Consider the following 26,865-nt stretch of genomic DNA (forward strand, 5'->3'; position numbering starts at 1 on the left):
GCATATTTAAGAGACTTTAGGGAAAAAATCTGAAAAGTTAACTGACCCCAAGCTGAGCAGCAGTAAATATGGGGATGGTGCGGGGGAGGGGGGGGGCAACCCCCTGATGAAAGAGGCAGGCTCTGGCTGGCATGGAAGCGGGGTCACGGCCTTGCCTGACCACATGCCTAGTGGCTAAGTCCGACAGACTGGAGAGAACCGGCAGCTGCCACGGGGGACCGCACCACCGAGCCCCAACTTTCTGATGACTGCACGTTAAGCAAGGCGTTCCTCTGTTTACACTGCAAGCTTTGCCTGGTAGGTTAAATGGGAAATCAAATCACGTCCACATAGTCTGCTCCATCCAATGTCATTACTCATCCCCTCTGTGCCATTGAGCTCAACCAGCCCTCTTCCCTCCCCACACCAAGTCCTCATCCATTTTATGATGCAAAATTGGGCTGTTTCTTTCACATGCACTCATTTGTGCTGTTAACAACAGAGTATCTGTAAAAAAAAAAAAAAAAAAAAAAAAAAAATTTTTTTTTAACATTCATCTTTAAAAGACAAAAAGAGACAGAGCGTGAGTGGGAGAGGGGTAGAGAGAGAGAGGGAGACACAGAATCTGAAGCAAGCTCCAGGCTCTGAGCTGCCAGCACAGAGCCCGACCCGGGGCTCGAACTCAGAATGCGAGATCATGATCGGAGCAGAAGTCGGACGCTTACCCGACAGCCACCCAGGCACCCCAACAATGGAGTATCTTACATTTGCTGAAAGGAAACCTAAATACGATTTCCCATCAAGTCAAACTCACTGTTTTATGTATTTACCTCCAAGCAAGGTCACCTCTATGACAGTAATGCAGAAGACGCATCCCGAATTCAGAACGTGAAAAACAACTTAATAGGAAATGTTTACACATATTAGTTCTTTATTGGAAGAGGCGGTTCGGACCCATTTATATATGCAAAAGGGAAGGATGACAAAATATGTAATGGCTCTGTCACCTCTTCAAATATTTTACTTAAAATATACTTTATATTAAGCTTTAAGGTCACAGTGTAGGAAATCTCTGTAGTTGCCATTAAAACTACTCTAAGGAGTATTTCCTGCTCAAAATTACGCAGGACTTCAAGATAATATACATGCAGAAAAATACACATATCTTAAGTGCACAGAACACTCAAGATATTGAGCACCCAGATTTAGAAACAGTATTACCAGCACCAGATAAATACCATTTTCAGCCTTGCCTGAGGCTAACGGATATCCTGATTTCTAACTGCATAGGAAGTTTTTCTGTTCTTATACTTTATGTAGGTGGAGTCATACAGTATGTTTGCTCCTGTGTCTGGATTCCCTCGTTCAGCTCTGTGAAACTGAGCTATTATTGCAAGTACTTCTGGGTCACTTGTTCCTAATGTTCTAGTCTTCTGCAGTGAATTATACCACTTGGGTTCACTCATTCCACTGCACGCATGCCTTCAGAGAATTGTTTCTTGCAGTTCTATGCCAAGAATACTCTAGTATGTCCTTTGGTTGTCATAAATGCACAGATCGGCGAGGTTTGGGTTAAGAGGGTACATGCATGTTCAAAAGTGACAGCTTTCCAAAACGGTCATACCAGTTGGCAATACCTCCAGCAGGGCACGCTTCCCACGGCTCACATCCTTGCCAAAACTTGATCCTTTTTCATGCTTTTCATTTTAACCATCTCAGAGGGTGGGTGGTAGTCCCACATGGCATTTTAAATGTGCGTTTTCCTGATTACTAATAACGTAACTGTTCATGATTATCCTCTGGATATCCTCTTAACTGATGTCCCCAATCTTTTTGCCCATTTTCTATTTTTTTCTTGTTGATTTGTAAACCCTCCTTTTAAACTTTTTTTTTAAGTTTTATTTATTTTGTGACAATGTGGGAGGGACAAAGAGAGAGAACCTCAAGCACTCCCCACACTATCAGCATGGTGCCCTATGCAGGGCTCGAACTCACCAAACACGAGATCATTACCTGAGCCAAAATTGAGACAAGAATGCTCAACCAACTGAGCCACCCAGGAGTCCCCGTAAATGCTCTTTTTAAGTTACAGATCCACAGTTGGAAACTATGGCTTGCAGGCCAAATCCGGGCTGTTGCACGTGCTTTTGAACAAAGTATTATTGGGACACAGACATGTTCACAGAGGCTGTCCAGCCCACAAAGCCCCAAGTACTTATTATCTGGCCGCTTCCAAAAACGTTCACCAACCCCTCCCGTATGCTCAAGTCTGCTGTCGTATGTTGTATACATAAGTTATAAGTATCTTTTCCCTCTGTTTCTTGCCTATTTGCTTTCTTAGTGGGGTCCTTTTGATAAACAGAAGTTTCAAAAAATTAATATATCCAAATTAACTGATTTTATTTTATATTTATAGTTCAGTGACTTTGGGATCTTCTAAAAAAAGTTTTTTTAATGTTTATTTTTGAGAGAGAGCACAAGTAGGAGAGAGGCAGAGAGAGAGAGGGAGACACAGAATCAGAAGCAGGCTCAGGCTCTGAGCTGTCAGCACAGAGCCGGACACGGGGCTCGAACTCACGAGCCGTGAGATCATGACCTGAGCCAAAGTCAGACGTTTAACCAACTGAGCCATCCAGGCATCCCCAGTGACTTTGGGATCGTAAGAAAAATTTTGCTTGCTATAAGGTTACATATAGTCTACTAAGTTTTCTTCTTAGAGCTTTATTATTTTACATTTCATATTTAGATCTGCAATCCACCTCAATCCACATTTCTATTTTATATTAAATTATTAAACGCAATGGCAACACATTTATTAGAAAGAACATCTCTCCCATTACACTGGATTATCATTTTCATCAAAAACCAAGTGACTGTATTATGTATGGGTGTTTCTGGAGCCTTTATTGTCCCAATGGTCAATTTGTTTATGTAAGTGCCAATACCACACAATTATAATATAATCTCTATGGCTTTATGACAGGTCTTCTTTGATATCAAGCAATGTAAGTTCTTCTGTTCCATCTATTCCAGAAGATATCCTTGACTATTACTGGCCTTCTGGATTTTCATTTGAATTTGAGAATTAGTTTAATTTTGATTAAAAAAAATTTACTAGGACTTTTAAGATTGCATTGAACTTATGAATTAATTTGGGGAGAACTGAGATCTTTTTAAGACTGTCCTGGAATCCATGAATCGTATAAGTCCCTCTCAAGTTTTGTCTTTTTTTTTTTTTTTTTTTTTTTCCTGGATACAGTTTTTGAAAATATGGTGTTGGGTAATTTTCCCTCTAGGCACTTGAGGATTTTTGATGCTATTGTTGAGTGGTATTGCTTTTAAGTTTTTCACTTTTTATGTTCACTGCTGGTATATTAAAACATTTTTTGCATCATGACCTTGTATGCACGGACCTTGCTAAACTTACTCACGTGTTTCCTCAGAATTTTCCATGTACAGAACTACGTCATCTGCAAATAAAAGTGTTAATTCTTTCTAATCCTTATGCTCTCTGATTACTTTTCTTCCCTTACTCTCCTGGCTAGGTCTTTCTGCAGAATACTGAATACAATTAGTGACAGGAAATAACCTTGTCTTTTTTTTAATCTTGGGAGAAAACTTCACATATTTCAGTACTAGGCGTGCTGCCGTTTTGTAGTTTGAGACACTCTTCATCCAAGGAAGGAAGTTCCTCTCAAATCCATAGTTTGTGAAGCACATAAACGAATGTTGACTTTACCACCACATGACTTTTCTGCATCCTAGATTACTTCTTTCCATGTGATGTAGTCCAGGAATTAATTTTTGATTATTAAATGACCCCCCTTGTGTTCCTGGAGTAGTAAAACCCATTGATCGATGTTTTATCCTTTTGCCAACATCCATCTATTCTGTTGGCCCAGAACTGGGTCCTGTGACCACTATAAACAAGTTACTGGCGGTCCGAATAGAGTTCTCGTGACTGGTTTACACGAATCAGGATTCACACTCTATGTCATGTGAAGAAACGGCGGATACCCAAACTCTTCCAGCAAGGAATGAGGGGAGAAAGGACACTGAGTTCATCAACTAAAGCTGTCTGACAGAAACCTGCGTTTGTCCCCAAATACTGGGAATAAGCAGTGCAGAGAAGAATGGCATAGTATTCAAATCAAATCAGAGACGAAATTTCTGAATCACGTGGTATCGGCACATGGCTCGCTCAAACCCATGCAGGACGGCATGAGACTTGTGTGTATCTTACAGACTACACGGTGCAAGGCCCTCTTTCACTGACAAAGACTTAACTCCAGATCATCTATGCATAGTTTATGAAAATAGTACTTTAAACTTTTTTTGCTCAAACGTAGTTGAAAACGTTATAAAAACCACGGGCCTGAAATTTATTGATGGGGCATTCATGAAAAACCCATTTGTAAATACCTTCAAACAAATAGAAAATTATGTATTTAACTGTCTGGTACTTATCAAATGTTTCACCAACAATATATAATCCCGTGTTAGTACATTTTGCCACCTTAATACTCAAATTAGAATACTGCCTTTTCCCAAATAATTCAAATCCAAGTTTGCATAGAATTACTGATAGAACACATTTTTAAAACATGATAGAAACTGCCATATATGTACTGTCCTCATTATAAACTCCTGATGATTTTATACAATGGTTTATTCAGAGCTGATAGCTTCTGGTATCTTCTCTATAAACATGTGAATTTACATCAGAAATATGGCTTTCAGTATAACAATTTCCAAGACAACAGATTTTCCCACATTCGTTACTTAGACAGATCTCGCCTTGGTGTGATTCCCTGATATGTAAATACAATTTGAATTCCAAAATAAATATTAAATAGTTATCAAGTTTCACGCCTGTATAAATTATCTAGTGTCCAATGAGTTGTAGGGTCTTGCTTTGAAGGCTCTGTTTCTTCTTGCATCCTGAGGGACTCTCCTCTGTGAAAAACATTAGGTGAAGATGAATCCAATGCCTGAAGAATTTTCCCCATTCAGAAGCACGAACTCTCAGACACCGATCTTGGACTCCTTGTTGGATCTCGATATACTCAGAGGGCTCTGACTTCACAGGAGATCCCCCACAGCCAGTACGTTCACACTCCCTCTCCTGTGAATTCTCTGATGGCTATTGAAGGCTGACCTGTGGTGGAATTTTTTCCCACACTCGTTACATTCGTAGGGCTTCTCTCCGGAATGAGTCCTGTAGTGCACGGTGAGGTAGGACTTCTGAGAAAAGACTTTTCCACATTCGTTACATTCGTAGGGCTTCTCTCCCGAATGGCTTCTATAGTGTACAGTGAGGTTCGACATCCGAGAGAAGACTTTCCCACATTTACTACATTCATAGGGCTTCTCTCCCGAGTGGATCCGATGGTGGATAGTGAGATAGGACTTCTGGGAGAAGAACTTCCCACATTCAAAACACTCATAGGGCTTCTCGCCCGTGTGCACTCTTTGATGTCTAAAGAGGGAGGAGTTATGGGAGAAGGTTTTCCCACATTCGCTACAACCATAGGGTTTCTCTTCCGAATGACTTCTATAATGTATAGTGTAGTAGGACAACTCAGAGAACAATTTCCCACATATGTTACATTCATAGGATTTCTCCCCTTTCGGAAGTGACTGGTGCCCACTGAAGGCTGAACCGTCAAGGAAGATTTTCCCACATTCGTTACATTCATAGGGTTTCTCTCCTAAAGGAGCCGGAGGATGGTCGGTGAGATAGGAGAACTGAGAGAACTTTCCGCATTCACTACATTCGTGGGGTTTCTCATCTGTGTGTACCTTCCGATGCCTAATGAAGGCTGAATTTAAATTGAAGGTTTTGCCACACTCATTACATTCATAGGGTTTCTCTTCTAAATGACTTCTGTAATGGATGGTGAGGTACGACACCCGAGAGAAGAACTTGCCACACTCACTGCACTGATAGGGTTTCTCTCCTGTGTGTGTCCTCTGATGGGTAATGAGTGTAGATTTTCGGTAGTAGGATTTCCCACACTCGTTACATTTGTAAAGTTTCTCTCCCGTATGCGTTCTCTGGTGGTCACTGAGGGCAGACTTGCGGGAGAAGGATTTCCCACATTCATTACAGGGGTAGGGTCTCTCTCCTGAATGATTCCTCTGGTGCAGGGTCAGATGGGTCTTTTGGCAGAAGGTTTTCCCACATTCATTACATTCGTAGGGCTTCTCGCCTGAATGAGTCCTCAGGTGTTGGGTGAGATGTAGCTTCTGACAGAAGGTTTTCCCACACTCATTGCATTTATAGGGCTTCTCCTCCAAGTGGGATCTCCGATGGACGGTGAGGGTTCCCTTTTGGCTGAAGGACTTCCCACATACATTACATTCATAAGGTTTCTCTCCCGTGTGGGCCCTCTGATGTATGATTAACTTTGACTTTTTACAGAAGGATTTCCCACACTCGCTGCACTCAAAGGGCTTCAATTCCATCTGCGATCTCTGGTAAACATTAAAATTTGACATCTGGATGAAGTCTGACCCGGAGTCATTCCATTCGTAGGGCTTCTCCCCCATATAAGCTCTCTTAGGAGTAAGGAAAACAGCTTCGTTGTCTAAGGCTTCCATGCATTCACTGTATTCAAAGGGTTTCTCCAAAAGATTAACGTTCTGAAGAATACTTTCTGCGTTTTGAGAATAGCCTTTCCCATTTTGGTTACACTCATAGGGTTTGTCTCCGTGGTCCGTCTTTCCGCACTCGCTACATTCACTGGGCTTCTTTCTCGCATAGCTGCCGTCACTGATGATTAATTCTGAAGTCGATTCTAAATTCTTTCCACATGAGACACAAGTGTGAGATAGGACGCTTGAAGGAACAAGGCTTGTTTCCACATTATGTGTCGTATCAAATGCATCCTCTCTCTCCTCATTTGGGGTTTTGCTGTTGGTAGAAACAGCCTGCCTTGAAATGTCATCTCCATTTTCTGGGATTCTCTCTATCAGGTCATCAACTTTCCAGACTTCTAAAAAGGAATAAAATTAAACAAACCTTGTGAATCTGAACACAACAGGTACAGAATGGGCTGACTCTGGCTGTATGGCCAATCTCTGCAATAAAATAGTCACAAGCGTACAATCGTCTGTTCCCCTTTGTTTGTCCTACAAGACAGACACACACACAAATACACACACATATGGGGATGGGGTAGACCCAGGAAAGGGACAAGTGGGATAGGACTGAGAACTATAGACAAAAGGGAGAATAAGTTCACACCGAGTAAAGTACCTTTATTACTTCACAAACTATGTTCAAAACTTTGGTAGAAAAGGTGAAATAAACCTTTCACCGACATTTGATGAGCAGAGGGCAATGTCACTGAAAGAGCACTAGATTAAGGCGGACATGGGGGGAATCTGGAGCACATCGGTCAGGCGGTAGAAGAGTAATTGATGTACGAACATTCAAAGAAAATAATCAAGTATGGCCTACGTTTGGAAGCAAGAGATCACCATTTACGTTAAACTGTAATATACTGCTTCACACTTAGATTACCATGGTGACGTTCTCACTAGCCCAGACCCTTCCAAAATTTTTGCCTTTCTACTCTGTACGTAAATCCAAATAATCACTCCAAAAATTCCAATCTCCTCATCTTTAGAGACAGTCTCCCACCCCTGTCCCCCAGTCCCTCTCCCCTGGGAGTCTCCGACTCCCCAGCCCTGGTTCACCTTCACCTGGAAGGAGAGTTCCTTCCAGGCACATAACTGTCTGAAAGAAATGCAAGGTGGACCCGATGGCAAGAGACCCGGCCGCTCAGATCGGCTCTGTGAAGTGTTCTGACGGGATTACATAAGCCTAACTGCACTTATTTGCATAACAGAGCGTGGCGGCTAAGAGGACAGAGATGAGGCTACCTTGATTCAAATCCACCACTACTGGCTGGGACTTGAGCAAGGTATTTAACTGTGATGTGGCTTCACACAGCTGAAATATGCCCAGACCACCGGGCTGGGAAAGGACCAACTTAGTGCACGCAAATCGCTCAGAATAGTATAGGATATGAAACAAATATCCATCAATTTCTTTCAACTTGCTGACCTCAATTTCCTAAAACCAGTCATGTCCCTGACGTAACACCAAATGAATCCTGAGAACAAAGAGTTTCCATACACGCAGGTTTCGTTTTGTACAAAACCTTGAATGTCAGATTTCTAAAGTGGCACCCACAGTATTAACTTTTATTTCTGCGTATCTTACAAGTTTTTGGAGCCTCTGAGCTATTATCATCAGCTGCTCTCATCCACAATCAGTGCAATGGCCGACAGTTCTGTACTCAGAAATCTACACCATCCCTGGCCCCAAAGCCCCAAATACCAATAGGAAAAAAACAGAGAATTTATCATTCACCAGTAAGATTTTTCAATTACCTGGATTCACAAATATACTCAAAGTAGCAATTTGCTAGTCTTCCAAAAATACCTCCTGCTCAAGGACGCCAGGCTATGCCCACTTATTCCCAACCACCAGCCTGTGCTCATGCCCTTGTTCATTCAACGTGGCTTCCAGCACTGGCTACACTCAAAACCTATCTATACTTCAGGGGAAGCTCTAAAATATTTATTAAATCTTGGGGCACCTGGTGGCTCAGTCAGTTTAAGTGTCTGACTTCAGCTCAGGTCATACCTCACAGTTTGTGGGTTCAAGCCCCACATCGGGCTCTGCGTGGACAGCGTGGAGCCTGGGTGGGTTTCTCTTTCTCCCTCTCTCTCTGCCCCTCCCTCACCCATGCTTTCTCTCTCTCTCTCAAAATAAATAATAAGTATAAAGTTGAACAAAGATCAAAATGGCTGCAGTAATGCTTCCATGAAGGTCAATTTTTTTTTTTTTTTTTTTTTTAGATTTTATTTTTAAGTGATCTCTATACCCAGTGTGGGGCTCAAAACCACAACCCTGAGATCAAGAGTTGTGTGCTCCTCTGACTGAGCCAGCCAGGTGCCCTGAAGCTTGATTTTAATTTTTTTTTTTAATTTTATTTTTTTAACATTTATTTATTTTTGAGACAGAGAGAGACAGAGCATGAATGGGGGAGGGTCAGAGAGAGAGGAAGACACAGAATCCGAAACAGGCTCCAGGCCCTGAGCTTCAGCACACAGCCAGATGCGGGGCTCGAACTCACAGACCACGAGATCATGACCTAAGCTGAAGTTGGACGCTTAACCGACTGAGCCAACCAGACACCCCATTAATTTTTTTTTTTAATGTTTACTTGTTTTCGAAGGAAAGACAGAGAGTGAGCAGGGGAGGAGCAGAGAGAGAGAGGGAGACACAGAATCTGAAGGAGGCTCCAGGCTCTGAGCTGTCAGCACAGAGCCTGATGTGGGATTTGAACTCACAAACTGTGAGATCACGACCTGAGCCGAAGTCAGATGCTCAACCAACTGAGCCACCCCCCGAAGCTCAATTTTAAAGTAAGCTTCTTCCTGTCTTCCTCTCCTTTCTTCTCAGCCCATTCGGGAACCCGTCACCCCCCTGAAGACTAGCGATGCTGGCGGCATGTACAGTTCTGTCGACACCTGCTAGATCCTGTATTTCCCTATAAAACCGCCAGTGCCCTCCTCCTGGCGGGCTTGGAGTCTTGAAGGCAACAGCATGCTGCAGCCTCCTTTGGCCAGCAAAGCGACGCAGCTACTGTTCCTCTTTACCCCGAACTCTGTGTCTGCGTTGTATTTTGGCTGCAAAGCACAGAGGTCCGTTTTCAACAATTTAGGGCCTGCATTCAGCACCACCAAACAGAGCACAGGTGCACCCTTGGCGGAGCAGCTCCGGGAGAGGACAGGTTTTGGTGGCTGAGTGCACAGAGGAGGCAGTGAAATGGGCAGAAAACCAGCCCAAGGCATTTCATAGCAAGGAAGGAAAGACAAAAAGAATGAACATGAGAGTCTCAAGTTAATTTTTCTCTTAGACTTCTGAACGCCAGAAAACAAAGGAATTCTGTGCTACTGGGGGGAGACTAAGTTACTAGGGGGGAGACGGGGGTAGGAGGAAGGCACCGGATCCTCAGCACAGGCTCACGCGGAGGTTCCTCACAAGTGCAAATCAAATGCAAAAGGAAAGCAGCCCGCACGGGCGCCTGGGCTCAGAGCTGCCTTCAGTGACTCCCAGGGGTCTGGGGCCACCATGTTTAAAACCGTAACGTGCTCCTGACATACCTGGACGACTCCGACACGGCAGGTCACCTTCCACTACCCACGGCTCCTCTCCCTGTTCCAGCTTGAGGATCACTTTCGGTTTGGTGCTGTCGTACCCTGTGAGTGAGGAATGGAGGCAGGCTGGGACCGGCTGCACACCTTTCAGGTCTCTGAGTCCAAGACGCTGCCTTGGAGGCTGCCTGATCGAGTGCCCGGTTTTGCACCTTAGCAAAATCCAGACGTTTCGATGGATTAAACAGACCAATAGCCTACCGGGAGCCCAAAGAGAGTTAAATGGTCCTATCATTTATTTCTTCAAACTCGAGGGAAGAAAATCACTAAATTGGCAGGCCCCCAACCCCGCCCCCCAAAGCAGCAACCGGACAGCAGGCTTTCCTCACCCACGGAGACAAGGTGGCTGTAGTTCTCCAGCATCACGTCCCGGTAGGTGGTCTTCTCCTCTGGCTCCAGCTGCTGCCACTCCTCCTGGGTGAAGTCCACGGCCACATCCCTGAATGACACTGGTCCCTGTAATGGCACGGTGATCGAAACCGGTAACACGGAGGAGATGTGTGGGCACATGAGCTGACCAAGTTCGCCGGTAAAAAGAACTATGAACACTGAAAATCTGACTTTATGTCACGGATTGTACAATAAAACAAACCATAATGGAAATACACTGCCTTTGGGTCCTTTTTATTAAGTGTTTATTTATTTTTGAGAGTGGGAAAGAGAGAGGGAGAGAGAGAGAGAGAGAGGGAGAGAGAGAGAGAGAGAGAGAACAAGCGGGGGAGGGACAGAGAGAAGGAGACACAACCCGAAGCAGAGTCCAGGCTCCAAGCTGTCAGCACAGAGCCTAACTTGGGGCTTGAATCCACGGACCGTGAGATCATGACCTGAGCCGAAGTCAGACGCTTAGCCGACTGAGCCACCCAGGTGCCCCTGTCTTTGGTTCCTTTAACTGCCCCCCTAAAAACCAAACCCCCAAACCAGAAAACCAACGGAGTTCCTGCTCTGCCAGTGGGCTGAGTTTTGGGGGACGTGAGGCGAGTAAAGTTCCTGCCAGGGCAACACCACACAAATGGACAAGCATCGGATTCCCTGGCCTTCTCTCCGGCCACCTTTCCTAGCGGGGCCTCCGGCCCCCTCTTCACAGGGTGCGCGTAGGGCCCGTCCACGGTCTCCTCCTTCCTGCCTGATGCGCCTCCTGCTTCAGCTCTTTCATCTTGGACTTTGACCCTCACGGGAGCTACCAGGGGCCACCCGTGTGGCTAAGTGTTCTACTTCCTCCCTGTGTTGTCCAAACAGCACATCTCAAATACCCCTCTCTTGCAGCGACACGGTTGGTTGCGCTGACGAACGCCCGAGACGTCAGGGTGAGGTCTATCGCAGGGAGAGTGCCTTAACAAATTTTGAATGTTGGGGCACCTGGGTGGCTCAGTCGGTTAAGCGGCCGACTTCAGCTCAGGTCATGATCTCGCGGTCCGTGAGTTTGAGCCCTGCGTGGGGCTCTGTGCTGACAGCTCAGAACCTGGAGCCTGTTTCGGATTCTGTGTCTCGTTCTCTCTCTGCCCCTCCCCCGTTCATGCTCTGTCTCTGTCTCAAAAATAAATAAATGTTCAAAAAAAATTAAAACAACAACAACAACAACAACAACAACACACTTTGAATGTTATGCTGCCAGGCTTGGCGTCACAGGTGTGGCGGGGTACTGCACGGGGTTCAGGGGGAAAGATGAGAACGTGAAAAAGGACCAATGGCTGAAAACAGACAGCATCAGTACTGAACAGGTTGGCAGGGAAGAACAGGGCAAAGAGATCAAGACCCTTCTCCAGGACCACTTTTCTTTTTTTAATGTTCATTTATTTATTTTGGGAGAAAACGCAAGCAGGGGAGGCACACAGAGAGAGGGCGAGAGAGAGAATTCCAAGCAGGCTCCACACAGCACAAGGCCCGACATGGGGCTCGAACTCACAAGCCGTGAGGTCATGAACTGAGCCGAGATCAAAAGTCAGACACTTAACCGACTGAGCCACTCGGGTGCCCCGAGCACAGCTTTCTGACAATAAGAGTTGATTCCAATTCAGGAGAGGACGCCAAAGGTACACAGTCACTTTCCAGCCTCGAAAAGAAAACGAAATCCTCTCAAAGTCCAATTCAAAGCAATATAAAAACAGAGACTGTTACCTAGAGCAGGCGTCTCTGAGGAGACTCCGGAGACGTGGGGTCGAGGAGAACTGAGAGCTGCGGAACACAGAGCTGCACGCAGGGCACACGCTGGGCACCGCAAGAGAGGACGGCGGACGCTAATGGAGCCCTGGAGCATCCCCAGGCCCATCGGGAGGGCCCGGGGCTCCCTGTCGGCAGCGGAAGTGAAGGGAAATCAACCACAGGCCTACCTGAGCAGCCTGGGTGGCTCCCGGTTTTCAGAGCACACAGCAGCCAGATGAGGGTCGGATGGTAAGAACGCTCTGGCTGCGGGCACTGTGGCCACACACACTTCAGAGCCTCTGTAATTAGGGTGGCCACACGCTCACCGTCCAAACCAAAAACTTCCGTGTGGGGTAAATGTTAAACCAGAAGGAATACAGGTGCAACAAGACGGTCTCAGGCAAACCAGGACATACATGAGCTCCATCCGTGTTGGACACGGATGATTTTCCTGAGGGCGGTGTCTGTCAGCACAGAGCCTGATGCAGGGAAGGCGCGGCCTGGAGCCTGCTTCTGATTCTGTGTTTCTCTCTTTCTCTGCCTCTCTCTCTCTCTCTCTCTCTCTCTCTCTCTCTCTCAAAAATGAATGAACATTAAAAAAAAATTTTCTAAATAGCATTACCAGGGGCGCCTGGGTGGCTCAGTTGGCTAAGTATCCAACGCTTGATCTTGGCTCGGGTCATGATGTCATAGTTCGTGAATTCAAGCCCCATGCCGGGCTCTGAGCTGACAGTGTGGAGCCTGCTTGGGATTCTCTCTCTGCCCCTCCAACTCTCTCTCTCAAAATTAACTAAACAAATAGAATTACCATAGGATCCAGCAATTCTTTTGAGTGGATGCTTGTAAGAACTGAAAGCAGGGCCTTCAAAGAGCTACTTATATGTTCACAGCAGCATTACGTACCATCGCTAAAACATACGAGTAACCCAAGCGTCCATCGACAGGCGAAGAGATAAGCAAGATGTGGTCCATGTGTACAACGGAGTCATCCTCAGCCTTAAAAAGAAAGGAAATCCTGGCACCTGCTCCCACATGGACGAACTCTGAGGACACTATGCTCGTTGAAAATAAACCAGTTACAAAACAATGAACAGTGTGCGAATCTACTTAAATGAGCAATCACACTCAGAGACAGAAAGGAGAATGGCTGCAGGGGCTGGGAGAGAAGGGGAGTTATTATCTGATGCGGAACAGAGTTTCAGTTTTGCAGGATGAGAAGTATTCTTGAGATGGTTGATGGTGATGGTTGCCTAACAATGTGAATGTACTTAATGCCAACGAACTGGGTATCTTAAAATGGTTAAAACGGTGAATGAATTTCATGTCATGTGTAATTTACCACAATAAAAACACTGGAAGAAAAAAAATGAAGTGACATCTACCTAAACACATATCGCTAATCCACTAACTTCTAGAGCTCTGCAGACTTCCCCTCCACAAGGGAAAGCGCAAAATGGGGTCATTGGGTGAATATATTCACGTTAGCTGTTAGGAATTTTTCTCTCAAAAATTGAAATTAAAAAAATCAAGAATTCTCACCAATTGAGGAAAAACGAGTAAGTAAAAACTAAGCATCAAGGTGAGCTGGTCAGCAATAACAGAATCAATTTCATAAAGGAAACGACTTACAATTTTTCCACTGATTTATATTTTTTAACAAATTAAGCAGGATATTGCTTCCATAACATGAGAACATTCTCCTAAAAACAGCCATCACAAAATGCTTAGAGATTAAAGACCAAATTGTTGAATTTTTTTAAATCCCCAAGGAACAGGCTTAAATAACAAATGGGACACAAAATATATAATCTAGGAAATCTCTCAGATAACTAGAAATTGAAATGATGAGATAAAGCTTGAGATATGAAAGCCAAATCTGACAGATTTGACATTTTCACAACGAACGAGAAAAAAAAAAAAAAAAAAAAAAAAAAAACAACTGAAAACGATACCTGAGCTGAAGAATCAAGTAAGCCCTCGCATCAAAAGGGGCCATCCAATTCGCAAACAGGACTACTGGGAGGAAAATACAGATCTAGAAATTTCCTGACAAAATACCCAAAGCGGAAAAAAAATCCTAAAAAGTTACAAGGGTGGAAAAAATACCCTTAGGTACTCCTGGGAACTGCCATTCTACTTCTCACCTGAGAAAAACCCACAGAGAACTGCCCACTGCTTGTGAAGGAAAAAGGATTTCGAACCCAGAACCATATATGAAGCCAAGCTATCACTGAGGCGCGCAGACATTATAAAGGTATTTGCAGCGAAGCAGGAGAACTGATTTATCAAAGGGAACACTTTCCTTCAAACACTCAAGATACCCTTCCACCCCAGCCCAAACAGGGGGTACAGAAGCCCCAACGGAGGAGGCAAGAAGGTTTCCAGAGTTGCTGCCAGGAGTAGTTCGGGCAACCGTGAACACTGAACTCGTATTTCAGAAGAGAAGCGCTCAGCAAATGTGTCCCATGGCCCTGCTACTTACAAAGTCTTCATCAACAAGGGGTTTATATCACTTACAAAGTCTGCATCAACAAGGGTTCATACCACTGATCCGGATGCCACGGCTGAGACTGCCCAAGACTGCAGAGTTGAGCTGACTGGCCACCCAGAGCAGGGCGTCCCAGCTGGTCCAGGCCGAGTGAGCCTGTGAACTGCCATGGAGAGTAAGAACTTTCTGGGTTCTCAGTCCACACGGCAAGGAGTACCAGGATTAGAAGACCGATCAATAAATAGGATAGATAAAATTACACGGTATCTCTTACATCAACACAAACATCCACAACGAAATATCAGCAAACAGAATCCAACACCAGACTGAAACGGTAACATATAATATCTAAGCGGCACTTACTCCAAAAATACAGACCTGTTTAATCTTTGAAAATCCACTGACATAACATGCCATTATAATACAGCTAAGAAAAGACTGATCTCCACAAAAATGCTGCAAACACCTGACAATATTTGAACTACATACGTGATTAAAAAATTCCTCACGAAAACAGAAATGGATAGATACTTCACTAGCATGGACTTGCATACACGCACACACTCTTGTACCCCGATACGCAAAGTACGTGTGATACGTGCATACACGTACACATCTCAATCGTACACAAGCACATGTATGCTTTTTAAGTTTACACAGATGAGGACACGCACGCACATGTATTTATGGAGACTTCTCAGTTCTAAAATCGGGGTTTTACTTAATGGACAAACACTAGACTCATTCTCAGTAAGATCGGGAACGGGGCAAAGTGCTACCTCCGATTGGAGAAAAACAATCAGAGGCATAACAATCAACAGAGAAAAAGTGAAACTATTATTTGCAGGTGATACACTACACCTAGAAAACTCAGAGAGTCAAAAACAAAACCAACTCAATGAAAGAATTCTGTTAGATGACAGGATATAAAATCAACACACAGAAAGCAACAGCCCTCAGGGTGCCTGGCTGGCTCGATGGGAGGAGCTGGCGACTCTTGATCTTGGGGTTGTGAGTTTGAGCCCCAGGCTGGGTGTAAGGATTAGTTAAATAAACTTAAAAAAGAAAAAAAAAGAAAGAAAAAAATCTTAAGAAAACAAAACAAAGCCAAAAACCCTCGTTACGTAAAAAGAAGCATACAGTTGACAGAGCACCAGAAAAGATAAAACTGTTAATAAGAAATGTATAGAGTGTTATGCTAAGTGAAATAAGTCACACAGAGAAAGACAGATACCATATGTTTTCACTCTTATGTGGATCCTGAGAAACTTAACAGAAGACCATGGGGGAAAAAAAAAGTTAGAGAGGGAGGGAGGCGAACTATAAGAGATTCTTAAAAACTGAGAATAAACTGAAGGTTGGCGGGGGGGGGGGGGGAAGGGGAAAGTGGGTGATGGGCATTGAGGAGGGCACCTGTTGGGATGAGCGCTGGGTGTTGTATGGAAACCAATTTGACAATAAATTTCATATATTAAAAAAAAAAAAATGTGTAAAATCTATAGTAGGAAAACTTTAAAAACAGTCCCGAAAGACACAGAGGTACACTTGAACAAATGGCATGACGCTTTGTTCCTGCACAGGTCAACTCAGTAACACAAAGATGCAAGTTACCCCCAATTACTTTACAGATGTGTGATCCCAACAAAAAGATCAAAAAACTTTTTTCGTGGGGGGCCTGGGTGGCTCAGTCGGTTGAGTGTCTAACTTCTACTGAGGTCATGATCTTGCGGCCCACTTCTGATCCTCTGTCTGCCTCACTCTGAACTTCCCCAACTTGCACTCTCTCAAAAATAAACAAACATTAAAAAAAAAAAAAAAAAAAAAAAAAAAAAAAAAAAGCTTTTGCCTGGAACTAGGCAAGCTGGCACTAAAGTTCAGATGAGGGGAAGAAATCAAGAACAATTAGGAAAATCTCCAAAGAAAGCAGCAGTTTAGGGGGCCTAACCCTACCAGTTTTAAAACACAACCTTCATGGGGCGCCTGGCTGGCTCAGTCAGAAGAGCATGAGACTCTTGATCTTGGGGTGGTGAGTCCAAGCCCCACATTACTTAATTAAAAAAAAAAAAAAAAAAAAAGACCCCAACCTTTATGAATGAAATGGTTTGGTTCGGCACGAGAATGGAGACGTGTCTGTGACGTAGGGCACCAAGTCTAAAAACAGACTTTACAATAATCCACGGAACTGACTGCAATAAACAGTGTTGGAGTAACGGTAGTCATTTGGGCATGGACAAAACAGCATCTGTATCTTACACCATAAAAGAAAAAAGTCCAACTGATCAGTGATCTAAATGTAAAATATTCAGCAACACAGAAAACAAACAAACACAAACTATGGGTGAATTTCCCCATAACCAGTGCGGGGAAAGGTTTCTAACTATGACTCAGGATATTGGGACTGCTTTCAGCCAAGATGAAGAGGGACTGGATTTACCCTCCCTCCTGAAAGGACACCAAAAAACAGAATATACAAAGCTGTGGTCTCCAAGATGCTGATCTTGAAGCAACGATCACGGACAGTAATCAGAGACAGGAAATGAACAAGGTGAGGCCTGTGGTTACTGCCTTGAGAGTTTCCAGCCCTGCAGCAGGGAGGGAGAACCCAAACAGAGGTGAGCACAGTTGACACACTGGGGAAACAGGTAGGAAAGTATAGCCCTTACAGAAAATCATCAATTGACCAAAGTGGGCCCAGAGCGGACGGACGTTATAAGCGCCAGAGCACAAGGAAACAGTTTATAATGGGATTCCTTATGTTCAAAATATCTGAGTAGGAACAGGGAGGATATAAACAAAGACTCAGACTGAACTTCTGCACATAAAAGCTACAGTGTCTGAGATGAAAAGTAGAGCGGACTAGACGAACACACTGCCGGAAAAAAAGATCAGTCAACTCAAAGCACAGCAACAGAAGCTTATATATAAGATGAAGCACCCAGAGAGAACAGAGTTTGAAGAGAATGAAGAGTGTCAGTGAGCTGTGGGACAACTTCAAGTGGCGGAACATACAGGTAAGAGGAATCCATGCAGGGCGGATGGATGGGGAGACGGGGGCACAGCTGAAGAAATACGATCAAAAATTTCTCACAGTTGCCGAAAATCATAAACACACAGATCCCAGAAGTTCAAGGAGATCCCCAAGCACAGAGACATGAAGAAAACAATACCGAGACCTCTCACAATCAAACTGCTCAAAACCAGAAACAAAGAGAAAAGTTTAGGGGTGCCTGGGTGACTCAGTCAGTTAAGCGTCTGACTCTTGATCTCAGCTCAGGTCATGATCTCCCAGTTTGTGAGTTCGAGCCCCGCCTCGGGCTCTGAGCTCACAGTGTAGAGCCTGCTTGGGATCCTGTTTCTTCCTCTCTCTCTGCCCCTTCCACCCCCTTCTCTGAAAATAAGTAAATAAAAACTTAAAAACTTAAACGCAGCAAGAGGAAGAAAAATAAATAAAAACCAGGTTATATACAGAGAAGGAAGGTGAGGAGGACATCATATTTCTCTTGGAAACAATGTAAGGGAGAAGACAGCAGAGGAACAGGTTTGAAGCACAGGAGAAAAACCAGCATAGCTCCCTTGACATACAAGCCAACGCAAAAATAAAGGCGTTTTCAGACATACAAGGCCTGAAGGAATTCATCATCAACCAGAAGAAGAGGTGACGGAAGTCCTTCAGGCAGAAGGAAAATGACAGAAAATAAGAATCTGGATTTTTTCAGAAAAAATAGTAACTATGCTATTCTCCCTTATTCTTTAAAAGATAACTGTTTACATAACAATCACAATGTACCGCGGGGTTGATCCTGCCTGTAAAGCAAAATGCAACAACAGTTTAAGGAGCCAGAAGGGACAAATGGAAGGGACCATAACCTTCCTGCATGCTAAGCAAAAGAGAACATCACTTCAAGAGAAACTGTGAGGAATTAAAGCTGCATACTACAAACCCTAAAGCACCCACTGAAATAAAAACCGTGCTACAGCTAACAACCCCACAAAGGATGTGAAATGGAATCATAAAAAAAAATTCAAGTAGTCCAAAGGAAGGAAAACAAGGAAGAAAGAGGAGACAAAGCTGATGGGACAACTAGAAATCAAAGACAATGGACTACAACCTAACCAGTTATGCCAATAATTGTATTAGGCGTAAATGGCCGAAGCAGCCCAATTAATAGAAACTGTCAGACTGGATCAAAAAAAAAAAAAAAAAAAAGCAAGACCCCACTATGTGCTGTCTACAGGAAATGCACTAATTAAAAAAATGTTTATGTATTTCTTTTGAGAGAGGGAGTATGTGTGCATGAGCAGTGGAGGGACAGAGAGAGAGAGAGAGAGAGGGAGAGAATCCCAAGCAGGTTCCACACTGTCATCACAGAGCCAGACAGGGCGCTCAAATTCAGAAACTGCAAGATCACGACCTGAGCCAAAATCAAGAGCAGACGCTTAACTGGAAATAAAAAACTGCTATAAAGGAAATTACTGGGAAAACTTGTGAAATCAGAAGGTGAACTATAGATTCGATAAAAATATTATATCAAAGTTACATTTCCTGAATTCAGTATCTTTGATCTCAGGAGGTACAATCTGAAAAGGGACATGACAGATGACATCCACTCTCAAATGGTTCAGAAAAAAATACATATATACACAGAGATAATAAAGCAAATGTGGGAACATGTCAAAAACTGGAGTATCTGGGCAAAAGGAACACGGGAGTTCTTTGTACGATCCTTGCAATTGTTGTGCAATTTGAAGTTTTTTCAAAATAAAATGCTGAATAAAAACAAAAGCTATCGAATATATAGGGGATGTTTCAAAAGACTCAGAAACCAATCTGAAGAGATTCCTGTGGTCAAAGACAGATCCACCTAGACACCAAATAGAGTGACAACTTCAGTGTCCTGAAAATCTTAAAACGCGTCTAAACCCGTGAGCTGATAATAACAAAACGAAACACGCAAACAAAATTCCTGTTGCACAGGAGCCTACTCAATATTGTGGAAATTATCTTTTCTGTGTGAACCACAGAACGATTTGAGAGATGCTTTCCTTTAGAAAAGTATTCTGGCTAGTAAATGAAGAAGAAATGGTAAAGCAGCATGTATCACCTTGTCTCCCCTGAAGAATTGGCAATGAACATCAGCCAACGGAGGTTAACATCACACACAAAAAAGACAGGATTAGAACACGGCCTCCGGGGCGCCTGGGTGGCTCAGTCAGCTAAGCGTCCGACCTCGACTCAGGTCATGATCTCTCAGTCTATGAGTTCGAGCCCCGCTTCGGGCTCTGTGCTGACAGCTCGGAGCCTGGAGCCTGCTTCCGATTCTGTGTCTCCCTCTCTCTCTGCCCCTCCCCCACTCATGCTCTGTTTCTCTCTCAAAAATAAATAAACATTAAAAAAAAAAAAAAAAAAAGAACACAGCCTCCAGGAGAAAGTAGACAAGGGTCATGAAGAACAAAGTCTTGCCAAAAGAACTGAACGTAAGTGGGTAAACTTCCCAAGCTAACTACCAATTTTACAAGACTTACTGGAAATTAAAAAAAAAAAAAAGTGTGAAAGTTAAAATGACAGCAATGTGATACAGACCATGGGAAACTAAGGATAAACCCAATTTCTTCAAAACATAAATTACAAAGTAACACAAGAGACACACAGGGGGAGCTACTATTAAACGATTTAAAAGACAGGGCGCCTGGGTGGCTCGTCGGTTGAACGTCTGACTCGTGGTCTTGGCTCAGGTCACCATCTCGATCGTGGGATCTTGGGAAATCAAGTCCCACGTGGGGCTCTACAATGACAGCATGGAGCCTGCTTGGGATTCTCTCTCTCCCCCCACCCCTGTCTCTGACCCTTCCCCACTCGAGATCTTTCTCTTTCTCTCTCTCTCAAAAATAAATGGATAAACATTAAAAAAAAAATTTAGGGGCACCTGGCGGCTGAGTCAGTTAAGCCTCCGACTTCGGCTCAGGCCATGATCTCACAGTTCATGAGTCTGAGCCCCATGCTGGGCTCTGTGCTGACAGCTCAGAGGATTCTGAGGCATTCACACAGAGGATTCTGTGTCTCCCTCTCTCTGCCCCTCCCCGCTCACACTCGTGTCTCTCTCCCTGTCAAAAATAAACAAAATTTTTAAAGACTTATCGGCCAGCCACAACATGTGGACTCTTAAGCGCATCCTGATTGAAAAGAACAAACCCAAAACATTCAGAAAACTGTGAACCTCTGAACACCAGATATTATATATTAAAAAAGAGATAATGTGGGCTATCCCCACCCCCTCTTTCAAAGACTCCTCATCAGCTCAAGGTATTTACAGAAATACTTCAGGTGACTTGTTTTAGAGGCCAAGAACCAAGAGACCCCAGGAGAAAGTATCCATTTGTAAGTAACAGGTCAACAGCAAACACACGGTGATGTGAGGTAAGGGCTGGAAAACGCCCAACGGATTTGACTGTAATGAGGTCAATGCTAATCTTTACCACCACATTCAGGAGAGTGGTGAGGACAAAACCCAAACGCTGAGGATTGAAACGCAAACAGACGTGAGGACACATTTGCTAGAGAATACCTTCCTGTACCATTTATGGCACAACCCGAATAAACAGTAACAGAAGCATCTGAAGGATGAACAGGCCATTTCCTCAGGACTTCGCTTTTACCCCTGGATTAAAGAGTAGCAGGGAAAATATGTCTGGCTGGATCACAGCATTTTGGTGCATGTCTCCCTGGGCAGGCCCTCAGCTCAGATAAGCTACAAGTATAAGCCACGTGTTGCAATGACATTAAAGGTTGTTACCGGGAAAGCTATCCCTGGTTATTTCAATTTTAACAAGAACATTTTTTTCAAGTCTTGGGAAATCTTTAAAACCCACAAGTAACAGACTGGGTTCTTCTTACAGTCAATACAAATCAGTAATGGGCGGTACTCTTCCTTCTCTGTAACTGTCAGGAACATCAATTACATTTGTAACTATAGGGGCACGTGGGAAGTCCAGTCACTTAAGCCTCTTCCACTCAGGTCATCATCTCCCCGATCTGGCCGTTCGTGGGTTCGAGCGCCACGTCGGGCTCTGTGCTGACAACATGGACCCTGGGGCCTACTTTGGATTCTCTAGCTCCTTCTCTCTCTGCCCTTCCCCTGCTCAAGCTCTCTCTCTCTCTCTCGAAAGTAAACATTAAAAAAAAAAAAAAAAATTAAAAAAAATATTTGTAGCTCTACCCCCACAGCCCTGAAGTAGCCCACTATCTACACACATAAACTCAACAAGGACTCTGGGTGCCGATCCAAATCCTAACAATTTTATTTTACAAGACGATGTCTTTTATTTATTTCTACATTCCCACTGTAAAATCTGGAACCATATAAACCTCCTAAAATGCATGAAAAAAACAAGTAAGAGAACATATACAGACATAGGAAAGCTCACCTGGGACTCATTCATTTTCTACTGCTCTTGGAAATGCGTACAGACTGCTAACGGTCGACCTAGGGGAGGAGAAAGAAATAACAGAAGTCATGGGTAATCTGGCCTGCCCAGGCAGGAACATCCTGCGTAGTAACCGCCAAAGAAAAGCTCATAAAATGACACCCTGTGAACACTTACAAGGAGCTAAAGATGTGACAAAGGTGAAACACAAAGCATACCTGTTACTCCCACATATCAGGAAATGTTTGGTTTTAAGTTTTTTAATGTTTATTTTTGAGAGACAGAGGGTGAGCAGGGGAGGGGCAGAGAGAGAGGGAAACACAGAATCCAAAGCAGGCTCCAGGCTCCGAGCTGTCAGCACAGACCCTGAAGCCGGGCTCGGATTCACAGACCATGAGATCAAGATCTGAGTTGAAGTTGGACCCTTAACCAATGGAGCCACCCAGGCGCCCCACAGGAGATGTTTAGATGGGTTACCCTCGTTGGTTAATATAAATATTCACTCCTTTTTCAAATAGTTTGCCTTCATTAAATTAATGTTGCCAAAAAAAAAAAAAAATTCTCCCCTTACACCGTTTACAAATTTTCTTACTGTATCTTCAAACTGTTTAAAATCAAAGTATCCAGAGGGACAGAGAATATTAGCTCTCCAAAACGGGACAGATGGGCATCATCAAGGCACGATTTTGTTTTTAAATTATCTAACTTAACTAGGTTATCATCGCACGTAAGAAGAAAACTTTAACAGAGTGGAAGCACATTGGCGCAGGAGTTGAGTCGCATCCACAATCCCACCCATAGACTCGGGCACCCTGCAAGAGCCACCTCCCTTCTCAGGCCCAACCTCCTTCTCTGTCACCCCAGCGGCCGCGGCGGCAGCAGCAGCAAACCCTCGCAGGCTTGTCCTGCACTACACTGGCGGATGCCACAGGGCAGAGCCCAGCGCGGTAGGCACACACTTAGAGCACACAGCACAGGTGCTCAGGGACGCTTAGAGACCCGCTTGGAAGCCGGAGAGGGCGGCACGGGGAACTAGGGGTATCGGGACTGGAGAACGGAGCGGACACAGAACGTCCGCAGCCCACGCGGGGACCCCCTGCGCTCCCAGAAAACCTGGGCCCCACGAGTCCCGGGGAGAGCCCATCCCTCCTTGGCCGCCGCTCGCGCCCTCGGTTTGCGGCGCGGCCTACAAGATGCACAACCTTCTGGAGACCCGAAAGCCCACGACCTACCTCGTCGGGACCTGCCGAGCTGCCCCGAGGCTCCCGAGGGCTCCGGAGCTGGCGCGGCTCCTCCCGGGGCCGCCGTTCCCGAGGAGCCGGATCTGGACCTCCGGGACAAATTCACTTCGGGCCGACGACCGTCCCGGGGCCCGAATCAGCCGCCTGGGACCTCGCCGTCCCGCGAGCCTCGGCCGGGCCGCCGCGGGTGCAAACGGGCCGGGCCCGGGCCCCGCCGCCCTGAGCCGCCGGTGCCGCCGCCCAGCCCCTCCGGCCCAGCCCGCGGGCTCCGGGGCTCGCGCTTGGGGGTCTCCGCTCGAGACTCCGCCCAGCCCGCACAGCTCTGCGCCCGCTGGGTGCCGGCCCGGACGGACGGCGCGCAGCCCGGCAGGCCCCGGGGTCCTTGCCCGCCTGAGGCCGAAGCCTGGGAAGCACGGCCAGCGGTGACCTGGGCACGGACAGGAAGCGAGAGCGGCGCGGCGGCACTGCGCGTGCGCGAACACGCACACAGGGCGTGTCACACATGCGCAGGACGACGCCGGCGGTGCGCCTGACGGGAGTCCGCCTCGGGAGCGGGACCGATACCCGGACTCTGTTTCCCATAAGTCTAAGCGCCCACATGTTAGGGGACGTCTCGAATGTCTCCACCCTATTTGGTGCTTAAGAGGGCGCTGTGTGGAGGGGATTGACCGCCTGGACCTGGGACCCAATTTTCCATTTGTCTTCGCTTCTGTTCGGGATTAAGGGAAGGTGTAGCCTAGAGTAGCGGGCTGTGTTTACGTCCTGGATCCCTGGTCCTTTGCTTGCCCTGAGATCTTTCGTGTTGGCACTGAGATTCCCCACGAACAGGAGGGGACAAGGAAAGGGTGTACCATGTGCACGTCACTGAAATATTAGAAGTTTCACTGAAACGCTGGGATACAATTAATACCCAGCCATGACATAAAGTAATAGTATCTATGGGCACATGGTTTTTCCAAGAGGGAGAAGGAAATAGAAGATGTAGCTTGTCCAGATTGCACAACTAATGGGTAAAGACTGTAAAACAATCAGGAAATACACACAAACCGAAAAAAAAAAAAAAAAGAAGAAGAAGAAGATCTTCTTCTTGATTAAGATCTTCTTGATCTTACCTGTCAAAGAGAATTAAGTTTATGTTAGGTTAAAACGTCATTTTTCAAAAATGGGATAAGGACGATGATTTATTATTATTATTATTATTATTTTTTTTTTTTGGTGAAATTATATAACCATGTTCTTGGCCAATTGTTTCTTAATGCGTTCATAGTTCATCCTAAATTCACCTGGTGATCTGGGTGCCCATCCGTGCTAGTTGTCTCTGTTCAAAGGATAAAGCAAACTACTCACATTTCTCCAACAACAAGGTAGTTACAGCTCAAAGCAAGGTGCCTAGAGCCCATGCTTAACGACCTCCCTGCCCCCTGTGGTGACAGAGAGGGACAATATCTTCCTAGAGGTTTACATTTCAAAGAGATGGCTCCCAGGTCCTTAAGAAAAACCTTCCTGGGTTGTAATGCTGGCAAGATAATTATTTAGCTTCTAAAGATATTTAGATACATATGCAATCGACAGAGGAAGTATTTATATTTCAAGTTTTCTCAAGGCAATGCTCTTTTAAATGGTAGTAATAGGTACTGATGCATGCAAATGAGTGGTCACATAACCCATTCCTGATTTCTCTAGCTGAGCTGTTGCATCAAACTAATCCCGCACAAAATGCGTGCTTCTCCCAAAGCTTCTCTTGGCAGTGACTACTTAGCCAGGGACAGTCTTTCCCAGCTCTTGTTGCTATTAAATGTGGCCTGTGCCTGAATTCTCACGAACTGAATGCTGGAATTTGAGTGAGGTGACCACACCTCACCTGGGCCTGAGCCAGGAGAACCTCCAGGCACATTTCTTCCATGTTCTTTTCCACTTTCACCAGGTAAAGGATGGAAGCTTCGCTGAGCTTCTTGGAGAAGACAGGCAGAGTGCCCATCCACCTGGCCCAGCCTCCAGCTCTTGCCTCCCCTACACACACTGACTGGCTCAGCCTTCAGCCGAAGACTGGGATGCCCTCCTGCCTCTCTCCACTCTGGTTCTCTGCCTGTGAACCCTGGCTGCCATGGGCGCCCCAACACGCAACTGTGTCCCTGCAACTCAGAGACCCACTGGGCTCCCCCACTCCCCCTCCCCTGTACCTTGGCCTGGACACTCTCTGGGTGGCGAACTGGACACTCTCAAGGCTCACCCCTCTCTCCAAATGGCTAAAACCTGTCATTTCATATATCATATATTTCCGCCTTCTAAAAATGTATTTAAGCTGGGAGGGCAAATCTGGACCCTATGTTTCCACCTGGGCCAGAAGCAGCAGAGGCCTGCCTTTCAATGTGGCTTCACTTATTAGTGTTGACAATATAAAGCTTTCTGTTTTGGGGTGGAGACACCTGGGTGGCTCAGTTGGTTAAGTGTCCGACTCTTGATTTCGGCTCAGGTCATGGTCTCACAGTTCATGGGATCAAGCCCCACGTGGGGCTCTGTGCTGACAATGCACAGCCTGCTTGGGATTCGCTCTCTCTCCCTCTCTCTCTGCCCTTCACACGTTCTCTCTCTCAAAATAAATAAACATTAAAAAAAATAAAGCCTTCTCTTTCTGTATTTGTATAAAATACAAATATTTTCCCAATTCATCATCAATCTTCCTAACTTAATCTTTTACTTTCATTTTCTATCACACGGACATTATTTTTTTGTGTTCAAATCATTCAGGCTCTCCTCACATTTCTCATGTGTTGACATTGTACTTGAAGAAGCCTTTCCCACCCTTAATTTTCTATGTTGTGGCCTGTGTTTGCTCCTGTTTGTTTTCTTTTCTCTGTAATGTGTCAATTTTATTAAGATGCCAGCACCCATCTTCAAGATTTGCAAACCATTCTTGAAGTCTTTCACCCATTTTTTCCCGAAACTAACCTATTCACCGTGACCAGGAAATGTGAGAGGCTAAGAAAAAAGTTCAAGTTTCTCATTTGTTTGAAAGAACTGGTTCTTCTCTGGAGCCTCGGGACATGCCTTGCTTTAATGGAATGGTCGCCAGAAGTGTCAGGACAGTAACTGTCAAATCTGAATTCCCTCTTATTCAAAATACTGGTTGGATCAGTTTACAGGGAAGCTGTAATGAAGTAAGACCAACCAGGTGGCTTTAACCACAGAAGTGCATTGTCTCCGGTTCTGGAGGCTGGGAGTCTGAGATCCAGGCGTGGACAGGGCTGGTTCCCTCTGAGGGCGGTGGGGGTGGGTGTGCCCCATCTTCTTTCCTTGGCTTGTAGGTGACCATCTTCTCTCCATGTGTCATCACATTGTCTTCCCTCTACTTCAGTGTCT

General features: G+C 45.0%; 1 protein-coding gene across 4 annotated transcripts in view; it reads right to left on the reverse strand.

Annotated features, from left to right (window-relative positions):
* Positions 1–890: 890 nt before the first annotated feature.
* The window catches only part of RBAK (RB associated KRAB zinc finger), a 42,111-nt gene continuing 16,136 nt past the window's right edge, over positions 891–26,865 (reverse strand). For 2 of the 4 annotated variants that reach the window (XM_045461629.1, XM_045461631.1), the window contains 4 exons: positions 22,265–22,323; positions 10,545–10,671; positions 10,165–10,260; positions 891–6,977 (listed from right to left, as the gene is read on the reverse strand). In XM_045461629.1, the coding sequence (XP_045317585.1) occupies positions 5,062–6,977; positions 10,165–10,260; positions 10,545–10,671; positions 22,265–22,279 (2,154 nt within the window). In that variant the 5' untranslated portion in view covers positions 22,280–22,323 and the 3' untranslated portion in view covers positions 891–5,061. Of the gene's footprint in view, positions 6,978–10,164; positions 10,261–10,544; positions 10,672–22,264; positions 22,324–23,496; positions 23,927–26,865 lie in introns of those variants that run through there. The other 2 variants (XM_045461630.1, XM_045461632.1) reach the window with 2 other exon arrangements.

Source organism: Leopardus geoffroyi, chromosome E3 (genome assembly GCF_018350155.1).
Source record: "Leopardus geoffroyi isolate Oge1 chromosome E3, O.geoffroyi_Oge1_pat1.0, whole genome shotgun sequence".
Classification (NCBI taxonomy): Eukaryota; Metazoa; Chordata; class Mammalia; order Carnivora; family Felidae; genus Leopardus; species Leopardus geoffroyi.